This window comes from Procambarus clarkii, chromosome 72, assembly GCF_040958095.1.
Source record: "Procambarus clarkii isolate CNS0578487 chromosome 72, FALCON_Pclarkii_2.0, whole genome shotgun sequence".
In the NCBI taxonomy this organism is placed as follows: domain Eukaryota; kingdom Metazoa; phylum Arthropoda; class Malacostraca; order Decapoda; family Cambaridae; genus Procambarus; species Procambarus clarkii.
The window spans coordinates 12532662-12551825 of NC_091221.1; the positions used below are offsets into that span (position 1 = coordinate 12532662).

The following is a 19164-nucleotide window of genomic DNA, read 5'->3' on the forward strand; positions in this document are numbered from 1 at the left end:
AAGGACATCTATGGGACAATACAACAAGGACATCTTTAGGGCAATAGAACAGAGACATGAGAACAAAGGTAACTGCAGAAGGTCTATTGGCTCATACGAGGGACAATAGAATAAGGACATCTATGGGACAATAGAACAGTGACATCTATGGGACAATAGAACAGGAACATCTTTGGGACAATAGAACAAGGACATTTTTGGGACAATAGAACAGCAGACGTGTAGTGATTTGAAGCAGATCCAGGCGAGGTCAAGTGAAGTATGAACTCATATTGAAAAACTCTTCGAGTCAAATAACATAGCTTGTGCTAAATATCCATATCCATCATTAATTCTATTAAATCGATTAGTTGAATTGCCGTGAGTGTCGTTATCTTGTTGTGGATTGATTATATTAACAAGGTTCACCATTGACTAATTGGGTCAGGCAACAGTGATGTCATTCAAGCTACATAAATAAGCATCCATTCCATGACAGATTTTGACCAAATTACCAAAAAATTAAATTAATTTTAAAATAATCTCAAATGTCTGTTGATTGAAGCATTATTAATGTGTTATCTCATTATCTTATATCTTATACACATGTATGTCTCAGTACCTCTAGAGGGAAGGTAACTATCAGGGGGAAAACGCCAAGCCATTACGACTATATAGCACTGGGAAGGGGTCAGGATAAGGATCTGGGATGGGACGGAGGGAAGGACCCCTATACTTAGAGGATTAAAAACAAACTATGATAGTTGTTTCTCCTGCAACAGACGTGGACATTTACAATGCTAACTAGCATATGTAAATTTTCTTGTGTCCTCCATCGAGAGGATTTGAGATTTATTAAAAAGATCCCAACCCCCATTTGAATGATTTATTGAACAATCGACTACAGATGGGGGTTGATGGTTCCATAAATCACTGAAGGGACAAATGAAGTTAATAGTGTTCTAACTTCAGCTATTTTTTTAACCCAAAAAGAGATCAGTTTAAACATTTACACTGCAGTTCTCAGTGTAGCTGTTTAACATGCGGTTAATTTATTCAACAAGTACGAATGGGGAAATAATTCAATTGTCAACAAAATTGAAGCTATGAGAGTAACTATGTAAGGTGTGACATGACCTCTGACCCCCTCCTTCCCCTTCTGCCTCACTTGACCTCATTAGAGCAACGTGTAAACATTCCAGCGTCAACATTGTCTCTGTAAACACACTCACCATTGACTTTAATGAAGTTTAGCGTCAACACCCTCTCCTAACCCACCACCTCCCCCTCCCGTCTTTTCCTTCCTCTTCTCTTCCTGCATCCTATCCCTTCCCAGGTCACCAGGTAAACTCAGGATCACCAGGTAAACTCAAGGGTCTTTTTCCATCTCCTTGGGAGTAGTTGTTCACCATTTGGTACCCAGGAGCTTTCAGACTGTGTGGTCTATCTGCTTGAGGAGCAGTCAATTGTTGTGGGGTTGAATACCTGGGGGAATGGACAGTAGTTACCTAGGGAAACCTAAGGGACAGGCTAGGGGAAATTGGTTTCCTGTCCCGCAGCAATAGGAAACCTAGGGCAAGACCTCAGGAAATTATGCACCCCCGTACGTCATTACTATTTAAACTAACTCAACCTGATCCAACCTATTTTAATCTAACTTAACCTAACCCAACTTGACCTGTTTTAAGTTTCGAGTCTCGTGGTCTCTTTCTGACCCTTGAGTCTTATGGTCTCAGAATCATGGTTTCATGGTCTTATAGACTCACGTACTCACATGGATTCACAGAGTCGTAGACGTATAGTTTCATAAACTCATGGACTATTGGAGCACAACTATATGCCTCTGCGACTATACCATAGGAGAGGGTATAGGGGGTACCTCCGCAACTATTACCCCCCCCCCATTTCCCCCCACAGGAGGGGGTATGGGGGGGTGCACCTCAAACGACATCACTGAAAAACTTTTGGCCATCGTGCAAGGATTTCTTTGAAATGTCTTCACCGTTGACGGGATTCTTTCAAACTGATTTACCTGACGTTTAGGGACTTTTTTTTTGTATTTTCCGTTACAGAGTTTCTGTGATTTCCTTCACTGACGTTTAGCGAGGTCTTTCCCGTTTCCTTCTTTGTATTTTTATCTGTTAACACTCTCCTTTCTTCGTAGACTTCCACTCTTTCTTTTGCCCCTTCCTATTTCTTCTGCTGCCTTTTTTCTTCCTTCTTCTCTTTTTCCGGTTGCACCTTCTCTTTTACCTTAGGATCATCTTAATCCTCCTCCTCCTCATCCTAATCCAATCCCACCACTCTGTATTTTCCGCCGGCCCATCCACGCCCCGGCCTCCTGGCGGGAAAATCTACCGGGCCAAACGCTCGCCCGCCGGCTCCCACAAGTTGGGTAAAGCCATATTTTATAATTTCCAAGTGTATGCACAATTTTCTAGGCTTTGTGGAGGGGGGAAGGTATTGAGGTTATTTCCCGCAGAGGGAAATAGAGTCTGGAGAGAGCCTGGAGGCGGGGAACTGCATCCAGGAACAGAAATTGCTTTTAGAGTGAGGTGGGGGTATGATTTGTGGTGGTGGTGGTGGTGAGGTGTGGCGGTATATGTAGTCAGGGCTGTGGTAGTGGTATCCTTAATGGGGCTGTGGTAGTGGTATCCTGTGTTTTGGTTAGTTGTGATCAGTTCCTCACTGTCTTGTGTGGCAGTGAATACGAGCACCATCCTCACTGTCCTGTGTGGCAGTGAATATAAGCAGCATCCTCACTGTCCTGTGTGGCAGTGAATATAAGCAGCATCCTCACTGTCCTGTGTGGCAGTGAATATGAACAGTACCTCACTGTCGTGTGTGGCAGTGAATACGAGCAGCCCCTCGCCCAGAAGTGCCAGGAAGCTGCAGACAAGTTTATCCCGGCCCAAAATGAGAAAATGAAAAGCACCAGAAGAATCCATGGCTCAGTCATGAAGGTAAGGTAGCGAAGCAATAGAGTACAAGAACGTGGGAAAACTACATGAATAACAGAACACGGAGAGATACCAGAGGGCCAGGAATGAGTACCTCAGAGTGAGGAGAGAAGCAGAGAGACAGTATGAAAATGACATCACGAGTAAAGTCAAGACCCAACCAAAACTGCTCCACAGCCACATTAGGAGGAAAACATCAGCGAAGGAACAAGTGATGAAATAGAGAAAAGGGGAGAATAGATACACAGAGAATGACAAGGTGGTGTGTGAAGAACTCAACAAGAGATTCCAGGAGGTCCTCACAATAGAGGAAGGAGAAACCGCTGTACTAAGAGAGGAGGCAAACCAAGCAACCTCGGTGGAATGTGAGCTCGCCCAGTGATGAGATCAAAAGGAATCTGATGGAGCTGAATGTGACAAAGGCTGTTGGGCCTGACAGAATCTTACCATGGATACTAAAGGAAGGTGCAGAAGCACTAAGTGTGCCATATGCAGGCGATGAGTCACAATAACGTGGCTGAAGTATGTTGACCAGACCACACACTAGAAGGTGAAGGAACGACGACGTTTCGGTCCGTCCTGGACCATTCTCAAGTCACAATCGACTTGAGAATGGTCCAGGACGGACCGAAACGTCGTCGTCCCTTCACCTTCTAGTGTGTGGTCTGGTCAGCACTAAGTGTGCCACTCTCTATGGTGTATAACAGGTCACTGGAAACAGGAGACCTACCGGAAAGCTGGAAGACAGCTAATGTAGTCCCAATATACAAGAAGGGTGACAGGCAAGAGGTACTGAACTACAGGCCAGTTTCCCTAACTTGTATACCATGCAAGATGATGGAGAAGATTGTGAGGAAAAGGCTCGTAGAGCATCTGGAGGTAAACAGCTTTGTAACACACCACCAACATGGGTTCAGGGATGGTAAATCGTGCCTCACAGGTTTAATAGAATTCTATGAACAAGCAACAAAAATTAAGCAAGAAAGAGAAGGGTGGGCTGACTGCATTTTCTTGGACTGTCAGAAAGCCTTTGACACAGTACCCCATAAAAGGCTGTTACGAAAGATGGAGCAACAGGCAGGAGTAAAAGGTAAGGTGCTCCAGTGGATAAGGGAGTATCTAAGCAACAGGAAACAACGAGTAACTGTGATGGGGGAGACATCAGAGTGGCGTGATGTCACCAGCGGAGTCCCACAGGGCTTTGTATAGACTCAGAGGTGCATCTGTTAATGAGCAATCCTAACGCCCCCTTTTTCGACCAATTTACATCACCTTACATCTTGTAGAAAGCCATGCAAGATTTGGCACTACCTGGCACCCTCGATATACTCTGGCTTGCACGTTTCAGTGTTCTACTCTATCACCTGATGCAACGGTATGCAGCTCCAGCCTGGAGTTCATACCTAGTTGAACACAAGACAAAGTTAGAGCACATTCAGAGGCGTGTCACCAGACTAGTTCCAGATATGAGAGGTATGAGCTACGAGGAAAGGCTACGGGAGCTAAACTTCACAGAAGAGTAAAGGGAGACATGATAACCACCTACAAAATTCTCAGGGGAATTGACAGGGTGGACAAAGACAAACTATTTAGCGCGGGTGGAACACGAACAAGGGGGACACGGGTGGAAACTGAGTACCTAAATAAGCCACAGAGACATTAGAAATATTTTGTTTAGTGTCAGAGTAGTTAACAGGTAGAATGCATTAGGCAGTGATGTGGTGGAGGCTGACTCCATACACAGTTTCAAGTGTAGATATGATAGAGCCCAATAGGCTCAGGAACCTGTATACCACTTGATTGGCAGTTGAGAGACGGGACCAAAGAGCCAGAGCTCAACCCCCGCAAGCACAACTATGTGAGTAATGTCCTGTGTAACAGTGAACACATACAACACCTCACTGTTACAATCCCTAGTTAAATTACTCTGACAAAATTGTATATTTTATCAATAAAGATGTAAATAATAATAATAAACTTGCCGTCCGGGAGACGGAAACAATGAAGTCGTGCTGTGTGCACCAATCACCAGTCACCAGTCACACAATCACCAGTCACCAGTCACACAATCACCAGTCATACGGCACACAATCACCAGTCACACGGGGAGACAATCACTCACGTGTTCAATTGTGCTCCACAACATCACGCCAGTTATGAAATGTTACTTTTTTGCTGCGTGGAGTGGAGGAGTGGGGGAGAGGGGGGGTTAGTGGTGGTAGTGGTTAGTGGTGGTGGTTTAAGTGATGGTGGTGGTGGTAGTGGTTAGTGGCGGTGGTGGTAGTTAACAAGAAGCGGCAGACTGGTATAGCAGTCTTGGTGAAGCCGTCTCCAGGTCACTACCAGTATGGCCCCCTCACTCTCTCCCTCTCTCCCCCACCAGCACCACGCCCACCACGCCACCGTCACCACCACCGCTACACGCCCCCACCACCACCACCACCGCGCCTCCTTGTCACTCGCTCAGTGTGTGTCCAGCTCTGTGAGGAGTCGAATCCATCGTGTGCTCCCCCGCGCGCTTCTCAACACCCACGAGACAAGACCTGAAACGAGTCTTCGTGTAAATGTGTTGTGCTAGATCAGTTGCCAGTGTGACCTAACAAACCCGTTTTTCAAGCAATTTACATCACCTTAGGTCATCTTGTATTGACCTAGGTCGCTCCAGACCTCCCAAGGGTACGTCAGGATACGGTGTTTCGCCCAAGGACAGGACAGGTCAATTCGTATCTGCAAGACTGTTTCCGGAGCGCCCTTTCTTCAGCCCCGTCTGTATAGGGCGATCCGGAATGACGACCCACTGGCGCCGAAGGTGTCCTGGGCGGTAAGCCGCCGTCAGGAGACTCACAAGGCCCTCGAGGACGACCCTCGAGCTCTCTTCCTCAGCCCGTGGTGCCATTCGTACAGGAAAACAGTGCCAAGTGCCTCGTTAAGTTATCGAAGTCGACCCCATAGTCCGTTGAAGGTTATGGGTGCAGGAGTGCCTCCAGAGAAACACACTCCAGTCTCTGCGGGGCACAGAGGGTCGGACTGGCTTTCCTATCACCTGATGCCGCTGTTCACCTAGCAGTAAATATGGACCCAGGAGTTATAGCTTGTTATATATGTATATGCTCCGGCTGCCTGTCCCCAGGCAACGAATTATTATTATAATTTGATATCACCTTCAACCATTTCCAAAGAAATAACCATTGACGACGTTAGAAAGTAAATGAACAGATGAACAAGCAATACGAAACAAATCTGTTCACCCTGAGTGAGTTCTCTCACTCACGAACGCATTATTCCGCCAGAACCGGCTTTACGAAGTGCAAATCTCATTCGTGCGTAGCTCCTGGTGGCCGCTGGTGCGTGTCTGAAATCCTGAGTATACTCTGCCTTGCTCACTAGATATACTCTCATATATCTCCCCCTTGTAATCAAGAATATACTCAGAGTATACTGGATCTTCCTATTTTTGTTTCCATTTGAATCATTTCGTAGAATTCGTTTTTTATTTGTGTGTGTGGGTGTAAAGTTTGCTTAGCGTTACCAGCCTAGAGGTAATGAAGCTAGTGTTTAGTGTTCCCATTCCTCACACCGTTAGCTGACCCGTTAATGTTAACGGTAAAACAGTCATAGGCTCCGTTGTTACCCGTTATCGAGAGTTGAGTTCTTTATTATGTATCTAATACTTCGTCCTGTGAGAGGGAGTGGAGCCCCATATTCGTCCTGTGAGAGGGAGTGGAGACCATATTCGTCCTGTGAGAGGGAGTGGAGCCCCATATTCGTCCTGTGAGAGGGAGTGGAGACCATATTCGTCCTGTGAGAGGGAGTGGAGCCCCATATTCGTCCTGTGAGAGGGAGTGGAGCCCCATATTCGTCCTGTGAGAGGGGGTGGAGCCCCATATTCGTCCTGTGAGAGGGAGTGGAGACCATATTCGTCCTGTGAGAGGGGATGGAGACCATATTCGTCCTGTGAGAGGGGGTGGAGCCCCATATTCGTCCTGTGAGAGGGGGGTGGAGACCATATTCGTCCTGTGAGAGGGAGTGGAGGCCATATTCGTCCTGTGAGAGGGGGGTGGAGGCCATATTCGTCCTGTGAGAGGGGGTGGAGGCCATATTCGTCCTGTGAGAGGGGGTGGAGGCCATATTCGTCCTGTGAGAGGGGGTGGAGGCCATATTCGTCCTGTGAGAGGGGGTGGAGGCCATATTCGTCCTGTGAGAGGGAGTGGAGCCCCATATTCGTCCTGTGAGAGGGGGTGGAGACCATATTCGTCCTGTGAGAGGGGGTGGAGGCCATATTCGTCCTGTGAGAGGGGGTGGAGACCATATTCGTCCCGTGAGAGGGGGTGGAGACCATATTCGTCCTGTGAGAGGGGATGGAGACCATATTCGTCCTGTGAGAGGGGGTGGAGCCCCATATTCGTCCTGTGAGAGGGGGTGGAGACCATATTCGTCCTGTGAGAGGGGATGGAGACCATATTCGTCCTGTGAGAGGGGGTGGAGCCCCATATTCGTCCTGTGAGAGGGAGTGGAGGCCATATTCGTCCTGTGAGAGTGGGTGGAGCTCATATTCGTCCTGTGAGAGGGGGTGGAGCCCATATTCGTCCTGTGAGAGGGAGTGGAGACCATTCCAAACAAATTTGAAATTATTTTCAAATTTACAAAATGACAAAGTATCCATAGTGAATGTTCTAGAAGCCACAACATGATTTAATTTGGATATAAATAACTCAAGATTTTTATTATTTTGTGGTAATATTTTACTTAATAGATTTTGCTGTCTTGAAACTCCATAGTTATAAACTTCCTAAGACTGGAGATATTACAATTGTTTGATGCTATAATTATCAACAACTAAATTATAGTCAATAATTCATAATGGGATTAGTTTAATTTTGGGTAGAGATTGAAGATATGTATTATATTGTAGTAGTTCATCAGAATATATATATATATATATATATATATATATATATATATATATTCTGCTTCTCTATCTGTTCTTACATATTCTTCCCTGAGCTAACCTAATTGTGCTTCGGGGGTTGAGCTTCGGTTCCTTGGTCCCGCCTCTCAACTGTCAATCAACTGGTGTACAGAACTATCATGGGAAAGCGCCAAGCCATTACGACTATATAACACTGGGAAGGGGGCCAGGATAAGGCTTTGGGATGGGACGGAGGGGAAAGGAATGGTGCCCAACCACTTAATGGACGGTCGGGGATTGAACCCCGACCTGCATGAAGTGAAACTGTCGCTCTACCGTCCAGCCCAAGTGAGTGAGTGAGTGCTTATGACCCCCTGCAGACATAGTGAAGAATGTTAGTGTCTATTCATCAGACTTGAGTCAAACAACATGTTTATTTGTCTTAATTTGTTTGTCAGTTTCATTGCTTGTTTGTTTGTTTGTCGTGTGTCCTTGTCCGGTTATATTTAGAGTCTTTTTCATGTGTGTGAATGTTTAATTATTTTTTTGTGTATGATTATATTTGTGTGTGTATTCACTTGGGCTTACGGGGGTTGAGCTCTGGCTCTTTGGTCCCGCCTCAACTGTCAGTAAACTGTGTGTGTGTGTGTGTGTGTGTGTGTGTGTGTGTGTGTGTGTGTGTGTGTGTGTGTGTGTGCGTGTGTGTGTGTGTGCGTGTGTGTGTGTGTGTGTGTGTGTGTGTGTGTGTGTGTGTGTGTGTGTGTGTGTGTGTGTGCGTGCGTGCGTGTGTGCGTGTGTGCGTGTTCACAAACAGGTGGCCCTCTACCCTAACTACCTTCCTTAATACCATCAAATTGATTACCTATTAACGGCCAGCGTTGCCAACAAACCCAGCATAGCTCACGTGCAAACCAGATGTCGGCACATGGTAACACTGTTTAGACAGGTCCTAGTACCCCCCTCCCCCCACTAACTGTGTTCTTTCTGGTCCACTAGTTCGATCCCCCTATTCCCCCTTCTTCATTCTCTCTGTCCCCCCCAGTTCTTTCCCCTCTATTCTCCATTGCTTTTATTCCAGTATTGTCCCTTTGTTCTTCTGTTATATCTATCTATGGGAGTGGGGAGCCGGTCGGCCGAGCGGACAGCACGCTGGACTTGTGATCCTGTGGTCCTGGGTTCGATCCCAGGCGCCGGCGAGAAACAATGGGCAGAGTTTCTTTCACCCTATGCCCCTGTTACCTAGCAGTAAAATAGGAACCTGGGTGTTAGTCAGCTGTCACGGGCTGCTTCCTGGGGGTGGAGGCCTGGTCGAGGACCGGGCCGCGGGGACACTAAAAAGCCCCGAAATCATCTCAAGATAACCTCAAGATAGATCTATAAATCCATCAATTTTTGTATCACCTCTTGTATGTATGTATGTACTTTACCTGAATAGCATTTGAATTTGAATTTGAATTCTGTTCCTGATTTCTGTCACTCCGGTTCTCTTTTATTCCCTATTTCTTCCCCACACTCCGTCAGAAGAAAATGTAAATATTCTGGTTAGCATTGTAAATGTCTGGCCACGTCTGTGGTAGAAAAACAAAAAAATGGAGGGTTATTAAAACCGTAACATTAGCTAACTGACCAACCAGCAACTATACTTTTAGCCCTGAAAATAATCTAGATCTATGGTAAACTCTTGTGTATAGTTTAAAGCGAGAAATGGGGTTTACTCATCTCGGTATTAGTATCCCCTTGTAAAGTAGACTTTCCGGTCTATTAGGTGAGGTGATGGACCAGTAAACTAAATTAGGTGAGGTGATTGGGTAATTAGAACTTAATAAGTGAACGTGTTGGGCAATGATGTTATCATTGACCTAACACCCAAGCAACCCACCTAACCTATCGAGGCCAGTGCATAGAAAACGTTAATATCACGACGCTTCAAAACGTCATCTGACGTCGCGTTTGAAACGGATTGATTTAAACCGTTTTAAACGGTTTAAATCCGTTAAACCGTTTTAAACGGTTTAAATCCGTTAAACCGTTTTAAACGGTTTTTAAATCTTAAAAAAAGACGTATTAAGTGGGAGGACAGGTTGTGAAACTGAGTCACTCTGGGCTATATTCCCTCTTAATTATTTTATATATAATTGATCATGGCATGATTGGCTGCGTGTTGCTAATCTCCCATCTCGTAGAGGGATTGGGGGTTGAGGTAGATTAAAGTGGGAGAGCAGGTAGAAAGGGTCAGTTATCAATGGAAAGGGGTTCTTGTGACTGTGTAGCGGGGGTGGAAAGGGTAAGAGGAGAGGGATTGGGGGAGTGGGCAGATTGGGAGGGGTCTCCAATCCTTGTAGTCTCCATTTCTGGTGTCTCCGCTCCTATTATCTCACCTAATGTGGTAAGGGGGGAGGGGGGTGTGGTAGGATGGGGAGTATAAGGAAGAGGGAAAGGGAGATAAATCAAAGGGAGGTGTTATAGAGAAGGGTAGAGGGTAGGGGGGTTAGAAGTAGTAAGGAGAAAAAGGTTGAAATAGAGGATAAAGTTAATGATCGTTTACTGGACCTAATGGCCGACTGTTAAGCTTGTTGGGACGTGACCAATGTGTGTCAGGAGGTGGCGGTTGCTGGAAAAAAAATATATATATACAGGAATTCCCGTCAAAAGTATTGTGTACACATTAACAGCTGATAGATCAGTTTGTTTACACATTAACAGCTGATAGATCAGTTTGTTTACACATTAACAGCTGATGGCTCAGTTTGTTTACACATTAACAGCTGATGGCTCAGTATTGTTTACACATTAACAGCTGATAGGTCAGTTTGTTTACACATTAACAGCTGATGGCTCAGTATTGTTTACACATTAACAGCTGATAGGTCAGTTTGTTTACACATTAACAGCTGATGGCTCAGTATTGTTTACACATTAACAGCTGATAGGTCAGTTTGTTTACACATTAACAGCTGATGGCTCAGTATTGTTTACACATTAACAGCTGATAGGTCAGTTTGTTTACACATTAACAGCTGATAGGTCAGTTTGTTTACACATTAACAGCTGATAGGTCAGTTTGTTTACACATTAACAGCTGATGGCTCAGTTTGTTTACACATTAACAGCTGATAGGTCAGTTTGTTTACACATTAACAGCTGATGGCTCAGTATTGTTTACACATTAACAGCTGATAGGTCAGTTTGTTTACACATTAACAGCTGATAGGTCAGTTTGTTTACACATTAACAGCTGATAGGTCAGTTTGTTTACACATTAACAGCTGATGGCTCAGTATTGTTTACACATTAACAGCTGATAGGTCAGTTTGTTTACACATTAACAGCTGATAGGTCAGTTTGTTTACACATTAACAGCTGATAGGTCAGTTTGTTTACACATTAACAGCTGATGGCTCAGTATTGTTTACACATTAACAGCTGATAGGTCAGTTTGTTTACACATTAACAGCTGATAGGTCAGTTTGTTTACACATTAACAGCTGATGGCTCAGTTTCAGATGTTTCATTTCAGATGTAATTTTGAGCAAGCTGGAGGCTGCTCCCAGGCTGTCATGGTGATCCACCCATGATGGGATGTCAATCAACAGGTGTACAGGTTCCTGAGCCTATTGGGCTCTATCATATCTACATTTGAAGCTGTGTATGGAGTCAGCCTCCACCACATCACTGCGTCATGCATTCCACCTGCATTCTAACGTCTCTGTGGCTCATTTGGGTACTCAATTTCCACCTCTGTCTCCTAGTGCGTGTGCCCCTTGTGTTAAATAGTCTGTCCTTCCTACCCTATCAATGTGTGCGTGCGTGCGAGTGTATGAGAGAGGGTGAGAGAGAGAGAGAGAGAGAGAGAGAGAGAGAGAGAGAGGAGCTGGAAGCCCGGAGGAGGACAATCAATATTTACTTGGCGACTCCCTCCTCCTCTTCCTTCTCCAATCTCCACTCTCCACTCTCACTCCTGTCTATCCCCCAATCAGAACATCCAGGAGGAGCGAGGCTCACCTTTCCAATCATTCATCCACCCATCCTCATCCACAATCCCCACAATCCCCCACTACCCATCCAACTGGTAGCAGAATCATCTAATTCTCTTCCGGCCATCATACAAGAATCTCTAGGCTCCTCAACTCACCCATTTCTCTTCCAAGATTACCTGCCCCAGAATACCACAGGACCCCTGTCCCATCCTGTTCCAAAGAATGAGGAACTAGTTATAGGAGACATGACACAGATCCCGCCCCTCTTTCCACAGCCTGTCTCCTCTACCCCACAGCCTGCCTCACCTCTACCCCACCTCACAGTCCTAAAGACTAACCAACAGAAGATAACGAGCAAAGAAACTAGCTTCAGGGACTTGACGAAACAATCTCTGGGAAATCCGGCAGATTCCCACGCTGGGTACCCAAAGGAACTGCCGCAATCCTGTGCAAGCCTCCTTGCAATGATCTCCAGAGACGAGTGTAATGCTGAATACTTAAGAGAGAGGAGGAGAAGTCCATACTAGCGTACAGGAGGATGAACAGGCTCAAATTACACAATTACAGACCCGTGTCATCCAGCAAGCATGCAAGAGTGCTCGTTAAACCCTTAAACTGCTACGGTTGTCTTCTGCTGTTTCTGGGGAATGTATGACCGGGCCACGTCGTGTCTAGGCAACAGTCCCTACTTTTACTGTGCCACATGGAGACACTATGCCACATGAAGACACTATGCCACATGGAGACACTATGCCACATGGAGACACTATGCCACATGGAGACACTATGCCACATGGAGACACTATGCCACATGGAGACACTATGCCACATGGAGACACTATGCCACATGGAGACACTATGCCACATGGAGACACTATGCCACATGGAGACACTATGCCACATGGAGACACTATGCCACATAGACACTGTGCCACATGGAGACACTATGCCACATGGAGACACTATGCCACATAGAGACACTATGCCACATGGAGACACTATGCCATAAACTTTGCTGCCATTCTAACACACCCACGCATGTATACTGGAAGAACAGACGTTCACAACAGGAACCATTGGTTAGGGCTGGCAGGTCAAGCTTGTATGGGACTACACAGCCAGCAAGATTAACGCTAGCTAGACAGCTTGTTACATGAGGGTGGGAAGGCAGGGAGGTGTAGTGGGGTTGTGAGGAAGGAGGGAGAGAGAGGGAGATGGAGCGATGAAATGGAGAGAGAGAAGGGGGGGGGTGGCAAGGGCAAAGATAGGATTAGATAAAATCGATGAAGAGGATGGGAAAGTAAAAAAGGAGAACGAGAGGGAAGTCCAGAGGAGGAAGAGTAGGCCAATAGAAGAGGAGGAAAGGAGATAAAATCAAATAACATTGGAGTATCGATGGTCTGTTGATTCACATTTCTGCCGTTGGAGGAGGGAGGGAGAGAGAGGGGGAGGGGTTAAGAGAGTGAGGGAGGGAGGGAAGAGAGGGAGAGATGGAAGAGAGAGAGAGAGAGGGAAGGTTGCTAGCTGAATTCACCTTGAAGATTTATCAACCACTCACGTTTCCACCGCCAAACCTGTCCACCTTTCGGCATTAAAGGAACATTTTAAGAATCCCGAAGCATTACGAGGTCATTTATAACAATAACAACCTTTTGGGGCGGAATATTCTAATCCTCTACCTGTTTAATAAATGTAAACACAAGCTGCCATGACTGAGGGAAAGATGCACAGGTTTCGTAAGCCACATTTGACTTAAATGTGGATTATTGACATCAGTGAGGCACTCCCAGAAGGTCCATTTTCAGCAGTTACCCCTGCAACCCGTTCTCAAATTACTACGTTAAAAATGTAACTGTTTTGCCTTAACCAGAAACTGTACAAACGGGAACGACCCACTGATAACTTATCGAGTCCGATGCATAAAAAACGTAAGTATTACCGTGTTCGAGATTGATACTAATACGTCACATTTCTAACGGATTAGAGAACGGGTTGATAGCAGCAGCGTTCCGGGCCTGTCGTTTTCTGTGACTATTTACTTAGCGATAAAAGGGATCAGTTAGAGAGACAGTCAGACAGTCGCTGACCGGTGACAGTTGGGCCGTGACTCACTGGTTCTCCACACCAGTCACTCGCTTCACTTGCTGCCTATGATGGATTAAGCGGAAATTCAATTTACAGGGTTATTTGGTGATTGTGGTCTGGGAGGTCCCTATACGACCGTCTCTGGTGGTGGTGGTGGTGGGTGTGGTGGTAGTGGTGGTGGTGATAGTAGTGGTGATAGTGGTGGTGGTGGTGGTGGTAGTGGTGGTGGTGATAGTAGTGGTGATAGTGGTGGTGATAGTGGTGGTGGTGATAGTAGTGGTGATAGTGGTGGTGATAGTGGTGGTGATAGTGGTGATAGTGGTGGTGATAGTGGTGGTGGTGATAGTAGTGGTGATAGTGGTGGTGATAGTGGTGGTGATAGTGGTGGTGATAGTGGTGATAGTGGTGGTGGTGATAGTGGTGGTGATAGTGGTGGTGATAGTGGTGGTGATAGTGGTGGTGATAGTGGTGGTGATAGTGGTGGTGATAGTGGTGGTGATAGTGGTGGTGGTAGTGGTGGTGGTAGTGGTGGTGATAGTGGTGGTGGTGATAGTAGTGGTGATAGTGGTGGTGATAGTGGTGGTGATAGTGGTGGTGATAGTGGTGGTGATAGTGGTGGTGGTAGTGGTGGTGATAGTGGTGGTGGTAGTGGTGGTGATAGCAAAGCCCCTTGACCTACAAGCTGTTTAACCCTGTGTTTTCTCGTCTCGTTAAAATTACTAAAGGTAATATATATATATATATATATATATATATATATATATATATATATATATATATATATATATATATATATATATATGTTTCAAGTGATTTTATTCATATCGACAGCTTGGGCGAATAGCTATGCTCTCTCGTCCTATAATGCTGGTGCTTCAGTTGCTGCAGCTCCTGGGCTCCGAAACCCTTACCTAGGTTGTTGATTTTTAGTGTTCTAGTCGTATCTATAGTTACTGATTTTGCAATGGGTGCTGATTCATTAAACTGTTATCACAAATATACCAAAGCAAAGGCCTAGCCTTTGCTTTGTACCTAGCCGCCCGTATACAGCGGCTAGTCACAAACACATACATATACGTATACACAGAGAGATCTGTAATTTCTTTTCACTTGAGAATGAACCATGGAGGTTCGAAACATTGTACGAGTTTATAATTAGTGTAATATATTCTTCAGTTATTCAATTCTTTTCTTCACCTAAAACAAACATGACTTTTGGTGAACTCTTCCAGCTGAACCCTGATGGAAGAGCAGGAGTAAGAGAGATAGAAGACCTAAATCAGAAAATAGTAAATATGAAATATGCTGTTATATTCAACGAGACATGTATACTTATAAACGTACTCCTAAACGCAGCAAATACGTCGTTAAATATTTTAACCCCAAGTTTTCGAAAATCATTTTTTATTGGGTAAGAAATAACATCTTTAATTACTAAATGAGAACTACGAGACAAGTCGGGGGAGTTTGAGAGCTTCTTGTGTGTGGTAATTAGCAAAGTTGGTAATGAGAGAGAGATAAGATGAGGAATTTGTTTCACAGTTCATCTGCACACACACACACACACACACACACACACACACACACACACACACACACACACACACACACACACACATAAACACATACATATATATATATATAATCATTAAGAAATCTTTTCTTCAGGTGAGGTACGCGAACAGAAAACGGACTCCTGTCTTATTAACACAACAGAAAACGTGTGGAGGAGCACCACTAACATAAGAAAACTTACGGTTGAGACAATACACCAACTCAAATAGATGCCTTGAACGATGCTTATTAAACTACTATACCGCTTGTTTCGAAAGTAATATTAGCAGTGTCTCATATATATATATATATATATATATATATATATATATATATATATATATATATATATATATATATATATATATATATATATATATATATATCCGCAGAAGTTAATGGCTATGTAGTAGCTTTTAAGTATTTTTTTATTTTTGTAGTGATATGAGGGGACGGATTTTTCAATAACCTGAATTACGTGTGTGGTTTGATTTATAATTTAAATAATTAATGATGTTTGATCTAATGATCAGGCGAATAGAATTACCAGTATTTGACTAAATAGACAAGAGTGAGATCCTAGCTGTCAATTCAAGAGGCAATAGACAATAGAGAAACTTACCCTCTTCAATAGAGAATAGACAATATACACAGCACGGCTCTGGATAAGATCAAAGTGCTAGTACCAGCTAGGAAAGGTCCGAGCCTCATGGAAATGATTGTCAGGGAAAATGTCAGTGATTCTTTACTGAAAGTGACCGCACATTCCATTGAAAGTGAAGTGTATGATGTCTTTATTCTCGTGAACTTGAACTATTGACGAACAAAAGTGTCCTTGCTCTAGTTAGAACAGTATGTTGATGAACAACTACATGAATGTCCTTGCTTTAGCCAACATGAACTGTTGGCAAATTCAAGAGTTTCCTTGTTCAAGTTAACTCAAACCATTTGATAATTAAATTGCGAATGGAAGGCCATTAACTGCGTTAATTTTCAAAGGAAAAACATTTAAAAATCATTGACGTTAGCTCTAGAACAAAATGTAACTCGAACAAGGCGCTCCACAAGAGGACGCAGTCGAAATCCCGAAATCCGAACGTTCAGATCCAACCAGAGTTCAACACGACCAACCATACCCTCTTCCTCCACTTCTTGTACGACCTCCACTGAACCAAGGAGGACTCTAAGCGACATCTGCGCCACGTCTGCAGCTGTGTGTAAGGATGTAGCAGCTGGCCAGGAGCTGCTGCAGCTGCTGCTGCTCCTCCGTCATGATGACCGAGGCGGCTAGCGACTATCAAAACAACAATACTGATTTTCCGGACGACGGAGGCAGCGTCGACCTCGATCTCTCTGTCTCCCTCCACTCTGACGACCTCGAGGATGACGGTGAGTGAGGGAGGGAGGACTGGGAGCTGGGATATGAGGACAGGCCGGGAGCTGGGATATGAGGACAGGCTGGGAGCTGGGATATGAGGACAGGCCGGGAGCTGGGATATGAGGAGGACAGGCTAGGAGATGGGATATGAGGACAGAGTCTTAAGGGCTATTCATGCCCGTGCCACCTTTTGGGTGGCATAATCTTCATCAATCATTCGAGGACAGAGTAAAGAGCTGTACCCAACCACTTGGAGCTAAAATTGGACTCTGACTGTGAGATTATCATTGTGGTCGCGGTTTGTCCTCTGATAATTCTGTCTGATTGGTTCTCGGTCCGACGGAGTGTTTGAATGATGCTCTCCTGATTGGTTCTCGGTCTGACACAGTGTTTGAATGATGCTCCCTGATTGGTTCTCGGTCCGCGGGAATGTTTGAATGAAGTTTCCTGATTGGTTCTCCTCCTCACAGGGGCGTTGGTACGATGCTTTCCCATCGCCCAGGATGCTATAGGATATTCCCGATTTCAATTATCCTAAAATTTCTTCCCTAATCCCAAAAAATAGACCTGTGAACTTCAGAATGCCACTGACATTTTTATATTTATTTTATATGTTTTTAATATGGATGAAAATATGCATGGTTTTATGTCCCTGAGCTTTGAAGACTAATTAATATGAATAACATATGAAGGCTTTGAGGTTCGCAATGGTCCGGGCAATATGAGTGTTGCTCTCTTTGGTGAATATAGTTATGGGAGTTTGTGTGTTATTACTTAGTAGAGTTCGCAAGGTCGTGCTCCGGCTCTTGGACCCAGCAACTGTAATTTTGTGGGTTGTATATTTGGATATTACTAACCATCTGTTCCCTCTTGCTTTGAATAACATAGTGTACTTTCTCAGTATCTTCCTGTGTCTCATCTTGACATCTCTCTCTTCCACAGGTGAGTGTAGTGTGAGTCTCGGTACTTGGAGGTGAGTGTTACCTGTGTGTGGGGGGGGGGAGGGAGGGTTGGAGGATAAGGAATGGTGGATAGGGGAGTTTTGGAGGGTTGGGGGGGGGGAACATTTTCAATAAGCACAGTAATATCTTCTGGTGAGATGGGGGATTCATTTTACAACTTCGATCAACTGGAAATAATGATTCCCACCAGATTGTCTATTTCCAGTGAGCGATTTGGCTAAGCACGGTATCGACAGGAGAGAGACAGAGAGAGAGAGAGAGAGAGAGAGAGAGAAAGAGAAAGAGAAAGAGAGAGAGAGAGAGAGAGAGAGAGAGAGAGAGAGAGAGAGAGAGAGAGAGAGAGACAGACAGGCAGAGAGAGAGAGATAGAGAGAGACAGAGAGACAGAGAGAGACAGAGACAGAGACAGACAGACAGAGAGAGACAGAGACAGAGACAGACAGAGAGAGACAGAGACAGAGAGAGTGTCTGTGAAGTTCAGTGACGTACCGGCTGAAGTCTCCTTGTCCTCGTGCACAGTTAACTGCTACAGGACACCTTGTCTTAGATATATTTTCTGTAGATAGCATCACGACAAAGACTTAAGAAGACACTGGTGGCGAGAAGTGTCCTCGAGGGAGATATTGAGTCGTTTAGAATTTTAATCTTCATGGAAATTATCGGTATCCACAAAATTGTTATCTCATAAAAAGAGTTTGGAAAAAGAGGAAATTGGTTCCTGGTAGACATATACCTCCCAGTGGCTAGGACCTGGGACAGAGCAGTGGCTGGGACCTGGGACCTAGGAGAGGGCTGGGACCTGAGACCTAGGACCTTCCTGTGTCAGACTGCAGGAGTTGGCCGCCACCCAGATTCTAAAGACGTATGTGGCGCCCTTCGGCCTGTGGCGGGGAGACTAGGTACTAGGTGCTAGGAATATGCTAGCTGAATTAACCTCTCCACTCCTCCCCTCACTCAACCCCACAGCTGCAAAACTCATCTAGATTGCAATAGGCTGACTTAAGCTAGAGTTAAGTTGAACTACGCCAGAGTAAGCCACGTTATTAAACTCAGGTTGGGAGCGCTAAGCCCCGAGGTAAGCTTGTCTAAGCCCCGCTAAGCTATCACTCGGATTGGTCGGCGCGGCAGCCATTCCTATCAATAGTGATCCTCTGGCCTGAGCATGTACACAGAGACCCTGGGGGTGAGTGTTGCCCCCAGGGGCACGAAGTATATATAAATCGAAGGGAAGGGACCTATATAAACCCAGGAGATGGGACTTAAACCCCAGGGAAAAAGAGTTCTATATAAACCCAAGGGAAGGACCTATGATGATGTTCATCCATCAGAGTCGACGTTGACCCATCAGGTTTCTCTTTGA

At 45.0% G+C, this 19164-nt stretch overlaps 1 protein-coding gene across 10 annotated transcripts in view; it reads left to right on the forward strand.

Annotated features, from left to right (window-relative positions):
* The window catches only part of LOC123773626 (guanine nucleotide exchange factor DBS), a 544948-nt gene that overhangs the window by 437248 nt on the left and 88536 nt on the right, over positions 1-19164 (forward strand). The window contains exon 1 of one of the 10 annotated variants that reach the window (XM_069312527.1): positions 15983-16853. The exons of the other annotated variants lie outside the window; for them this stretch is intronic. Within the exon in view, the coding sequence (XP_069168628.1) occupies positions 16736-16853 (118 nt within the window). The 5' untranslated portion in view covers positions 15983-16735. Of the gene's footprint in view, positions 1-15982; positions 16854-19164 lie in introns of those variants that run through there. 10 annotated transcript variants of the gene reach the window in all.